At 41.7% G+C, this 5,677-nt stretch overlaps 1 protein-coding gene across 1 annotated transcript; it reads right to left on the reverse strand.

The window, feature by feature from the left end:
* Positions 1-406: 406 nt before the first annotated feature.
* Positions 407-1,507, reverse strand: LOC105541185 (transcription initiation factor TFIID subunit 9-like). Its single transcript, XM_011982098.1, is given in 2 exon segments — positions 407-674; positions 677-1,507. Coding segments are annotated over 2 exon segments (792 nt in total). The 5' UTR covers positions 1,404-1,507; the 3' UTR covers positions 407-609.
* Between the last annotated feature and the right edge of the window lie 4,170 nt (positions 1,508-5,677).

Genomic DNA, 5,677 nt, shown 5'->3' on the forward strand with positions numbered 1-5,677 from the left:
TATGTTTTTGACTTACTTATTTCTAAGTATTTCATGTTTTTGAAGCTATTGTAAATGTTATTTCTATACCATAATTTATCCATTCTGTTGTTTATGATATTAGAACTATTTAGTTTTTGGCTCTTATGAGTAACACAGCTATGCACATTTTAAAACAAGTATTTTGGTACACATGTGCAAACATTATTTTTGGATATATTGTTAAGAGTAAAATTACTGGATTGTTGAGTATGCATATGTTCAGCTAGAGTAGATAATCCTGATTTTCCAAAGTTTGGTTCCCAAATTTGATGAAAGACATGAGTTTACACACTCAACAAACTCAACAGGAGTAAGCTGATGGAATAGAAGACTTCACCCATCATCCCTGCCACAAGGACACCAATTTAACAATTTTTTTTTTTCAAGTGAATGACAACTTTATTTTTCTTACACTTTTAAGGCTGATGAAAAACCTTCGTTTCAATTGAAAAGTATGGTAACTGTATTTACTCATTAAATATTATTAAAGTTTTCTAAAACACAACTTGAAAACATCCAGCATGCATGTTGAATATCAGTACAATGAATTCAAGACCAAGTATACATGTTATATGCAGCAAGGCTAGATTACAAATTATCATAGTCATGATCATCATCATCGTCATCATCATCATCTTCACGTTTTCTTTCAATGCATTTGATGATTCATTGGCAGTATTTTGTGATGACACCATATTAGTGGTAATAAGAATGTTTTTGGACCCAATTAATGATGGATTAATCAGAACATTCTGAACTGCTGAGGTTGCAGGAATTGAAGGTTTTACAGCTGGAGACTGCGAAGTAGGCATCTGTACTGTAAACCTTTGACCTGTGAGGGACATGGGAGTCCCTCCTTTAGTTGAAACAGACATGGTCTGTGGGGTTGGTGTGCCTAGTGTGGGAGTACTTGGTCTGCTAGTAACTGAACTAACACTTAACCGCGGGACTGTTATTCTTCCCGCAGAAGTTGATGCCTTTTTCTGTAAAGACTTCAGCCTATAGTTTGGAGCTGTTAAGCAACATCTATCAGGTGGCAACTTAGGACCTGAATATGGCTTGATCAGTGGCAAAGGGGTTTGATTTATTTGCCTTGTGATATCTAATAAAAAATCTCTTGGGGGAGGAGAGGTAAAAGACTGGTCAGCGCGGCACTGGATTGCCAACTGCACATCATCTGCATCAACGGTAGCTTTCTTAGCATGGCTTGAATAAATGTTTACATCATCTGGAATTGTGGTCACATATCGGAAGGCAAACTCCATCATCTGATTTATACCTCTTGGTTCATATTCTGTAATCCCCATATCCTTCAGGATTTGTGCCATCTTCTGTGCATCATTCGGCATGCTCTTGGGAGAAGCCATCTTGCCAGATTCCATGATATCCGATGATCAGACTTCTTGAGCGAAATCACCAACATTAATGTATTTCAGTCCCGATTTTGACGCAAGTTCTTTGCCTAGTGTGGTTTTTCCAACCCCTGGTGTACCAGATTCAGAAAGACTAAGCAGGTTGCCAAGCAGGAGAGCTGGATCTGCCGACCTCTCTTTACCTCCCCTGGGAGCCTCGGGCCAACGGAATTAACGTTCCGCGTCCCCTCCCCCGCCTGCCGCAACGCCCGTGAGGGTCGGCTCCCGGGCGCTGACAACCGCCTCGTGGCCCTCTACCGGCCTCCGAAGAGGGCACTGAGAAGCTCCTACCTGGGGGCCCGATGCCCAGAGCACTCCGCGCCCCTCGCCTGCCCCCGCCCAGCCCCCAATTTTTTCTTTTTTTTTAAATTTGGGATAGAGTCTCACTTTGTTGCCCAGGCTGGAGTGCAGTGGCCTGATCTCCGCTCACTGAAATCTCTGCCTTCCAGGTTCAAGTGTTTCTCCTGCCTCAGCCTCTTGAATAGCTGTGACTACAGGTGGGCTATGTTTTGTATTTTTAGTAAAGACAGGGTTTTGCCACGTTAGCCATGCTGGTCTCGAACTCCTGACCTCAGGTGATCTGCCTGCCTTGGCCTTCCAAAGTGCTGGGATTATAGGCATGAGCCATCATGCCCAGACAAATTGAACAATTATGTACACAGAAAAACACCTTCATAAGAACAAAAAAATAAGGTGAACCCTTATAGTACCTGGCTTTAACTATATATCCCTGAAAGAGGCACTGAAGAGATAGAAAAAGCAATCTTGAATCACTGATGCCACCCCCATCCCAACCCTAGCCGTGGTGGCTTGGTGCAGAGAGTGTCTCTGGGCACCGAAGGAGGGAGAACACAGCAATTGTGAGGAGTTAAACTTAGTTCTGTCCTGATAGAGCATAAAGGAAAACTGGACCAAACTCAGATGACACCCACCCACGAAGGGAGCATTAAAATCAGCCCTTGCCAGAGGGGAATTGTAGATCCCAGAGATCAGAGCTTAAGTTCCCACACACCTCACCACTGAGGGCTGGAGTGCTCTGGGTCTCTGATTAAACTTGAAAGGCAGCCTAAGTCATAAGAATTGCAACTCTTAGGTGAGTTCTAGTGCTGAACTGGACCCAGAGACAGTGGACTGGTGGGGGGCATGTGATATACTGAGACACCAGCTTGGGCAGCTAAGGGAGTGCTGGCATCACCCCTCCCCTAACTCCAGGCTGCTCCACTCATAGCTCCAAATGAGACCCCTGCTTGAGGAGAGGACAGGGAAGAGTGGGGAGCACTTTGCTTCCTTCCTTGAGGAGAGGACAGGGAAGGGTGGGGAGCACTTTATCTTGCATCTTGGATACCAGCTCAGCCACAGCAGATAAGGCACTGGTCATACCCTGTTCCAGACCCTAGTTCCCAGATATTTCTAGACACATCCTGGGACAGAAGGAAACTTGCTGCCTTGAAGGGAAGGATCTGGTTCTGGCAGGACCCATCACCTGCTAAGAGTCCTTGGGCCCTGAATAACCAGTAGTGAGGTAGTATGCTGTGGGCCTTGGATGAAACTCTGAGGCTTGTGGCTTCAGGTGAAATTCAGCACATTTTCAGCTGTGGTGACTATGGGACAAAACTCCTTCTGCTTGAGAAAAGCAGAGAGAGAAGTAAAGGGGACTTTATCCTGCCACTTAGGTACCAGCATGGCCACAGTGGGGTAGAGCATCAGTGGGCTCTTGCAGTCCCCAATTCTAGTACATGACTCTTGGCCAGCATATCTGGACCTGCCCTGGGCCAGAGGAGAGCCCATTTCCCTGACGGATGAGTCCCAAGCCAGGCAGAATTCACCACAAGCTGACTTAAGAGCCTTTGGGTCTTAAGGGAACATTAGTGATAGTCTGACAGAACTCCCTGTGGCCTGTGGTGATATGGGAGTGAGGCCCCTCGGCCTTTGGAAAGGGGAAGTAAGTGCATCTTTTGGTTTGAGCGCCAGCTCAGCTTCAGTACAATAGAACACCAGGTAGACGTCTAAGGTTTTTGACTCTAGTCCCTGACATCCGGATGGCACCTCTGGACCCACCCAGGGGCTGGGTGAGCTCACCACCTTGAAGGGAGAGACACAGACCTGGGTGGCTTTGCCATCTGCTGATTGCAGAGTCCCAGGGCCTTGAGCAAACACAGACAATTGCCAGGGAGTGGTTATAGCAGGTCTTGGGTGAAATTCAGTGCTGTGCTGGCTTCAGGTCTGACCCAGTGCAGTCACAGTGGTGGTGACCACAGGAGTGCTTGTCACTCACTCCAAGTTTTAGGTGGCTCAGAACAGAGAGAGAGACTTTGCTTGTTTGGGAGAAAGAGAAGAGAACAAGAGTCTCCACCTTATAATCCAGAGAATTCTCCTGGATCTTGTCCAGGATCATTAAGGTAGTACCACTACGAGTCTGCAAGAATCACAACATAACTGGGCTTGGGGTGCCTCTAAAGTGATACAGCTTAGATCACAACACCCAAGTCCTTTAGAATATATGGAAAGCCTTTCCAAGAAGGATGGGTACAAACAAGTCCAGATAGAGGACAGTACAATAAATAACAAATTATTCAATGACCAGAAACTGAAGAAAATCCACAGACATCAAGGCCATCCAGGAAAACATGACCTCATCAAATGAATTAAATAAAACACCAAGGACCAATCCTGGAGAAACAGAAATATGTGATCTTTCAGACAGGGAATTCAAAATAGAATTAACACAGAGAAGAAATTCAGAATTCTATTAGATAAATTTAACAAAGAGATTGAAATAATTAAAAAGAATCAAGAAAAAATTTTGGAGTTGAAAGCTGCAATTGGCATACTAAAAATGTATAAGATCCTTAATAGCAGAATTGAATAAGCAGAAGAAAGAATTAGTGAACTTGAAGACAGACTATTTGAAAATACACAGTTAGAAGAGACAAAAGAAAAAAAGAATAAAAAACAAGGAAGCACGCCTATGGGTTATAAGAAATAGCCTCAAAAGGGCAAACCTAAGAATTATTGACCTTAAAGAGGAGGTAGAGAAAGATATAGGCGTAGAAAGTTTATTCAAAGAGATAACAGAGAACTTACCAAACCTAGAGAAAGATATCAATATCCAAACAAAAATATAACAAGAAGATTATAGAACACCAAGCAGATTTAAACCAAAGAAGACTACCTCAAGACATTTAATAATTAAACTCCCAATGATCAAAGAGAAAGGATTCTAAAAAGAAGAAGAGAAAAGAAACAAGTAATGTACAAAGGAGCTCCAATACATCTGGCATCAGACTTTTCATTGGAAACATTACAGGCCAGGAGAGAGAGGCATGATGTACTTGAAGTGCTGAGGGAAAAAACTTTTATCCTAGAATAGTAAATCCAGTGAAAATATCCTTCAAACATGAAGGAGAAATAAAGATTTTCCCAGACAAAAGCTGAGGGGTTTGATCAACACCAGACCTGTCCCATAAGAAAAACTAAAGGGAATACTTCAATCAGCCAGAAAAGGACATTAATGAGTAATAAGTAATCAACTGAAGGTTCAAAACTCACTGGTAGTAGTAAGTACGCAGAAAAATACAGAATATTATAACACCATAACTGTGGTGTGTGAACTGCTTTATCCTAAGTGGAAAGACTAAACAATGAATCACTCAAAAATAATAACTAAACAACTTTTTAAGATATAGACAGTACAATAACATCTAAATAGAAACAACAAAAAATTAAAAACTGTGGGGATGAAGTTAGTGTGCAGAATTTTTATTAGTTTTCTTTTAGCTTGCTTGTTTATGCAAAATATTAAGTTGTTATTAGCTTAAAATAATAGATTAAAATGTAGTATTTGCAAGCCTCATGGTAACCTCAAACAAAAAAAAAACATACAATGAATACACAAAAAAATAAAAGCACAAAACTAAATCATATCACCAGAGAAGATTGCCTTTACTAAAAAAAGACAGGAAGAAAAGAGAGAAGGAAGAGACCACAAAACAACCAAAAACAATAACAAAATGACAGAAGTAAGTCTTTACTTATCAATGTAGCACTAAATGTAAATGGTCTAAACACTTCAATCGAAAGACAGAGTGGTTGAATTAATGAAAATATTTAGATTGGTGCAAAAGTAATTGCGGTTTTTGCCATTACGTTTAGTGGCAAATGCATGGACTAAAAATAAAGAGATGGAAAAAGATATTCTATGCCAATGGAAACCAAAAAATAGCAGGAGTAGCTATAGTTGTATC

This window comes from Mandrillus leucophaeus, unplaced genomic scaffold, assembly GCF_000951045.1.
Source record: "Mandrillus leucophaeus isolate KB7577 unplaced genomic scaffold, Mleu.le_1.0 Scaffold235, whole genome shotgun sequence".
Taxonomy (NCBI): Eukaryota; Metazoa; Chordata; class Mammalia; order Primates; family Cercopithecidae; genus Mandrillus; species Mandrillus leucophaeus.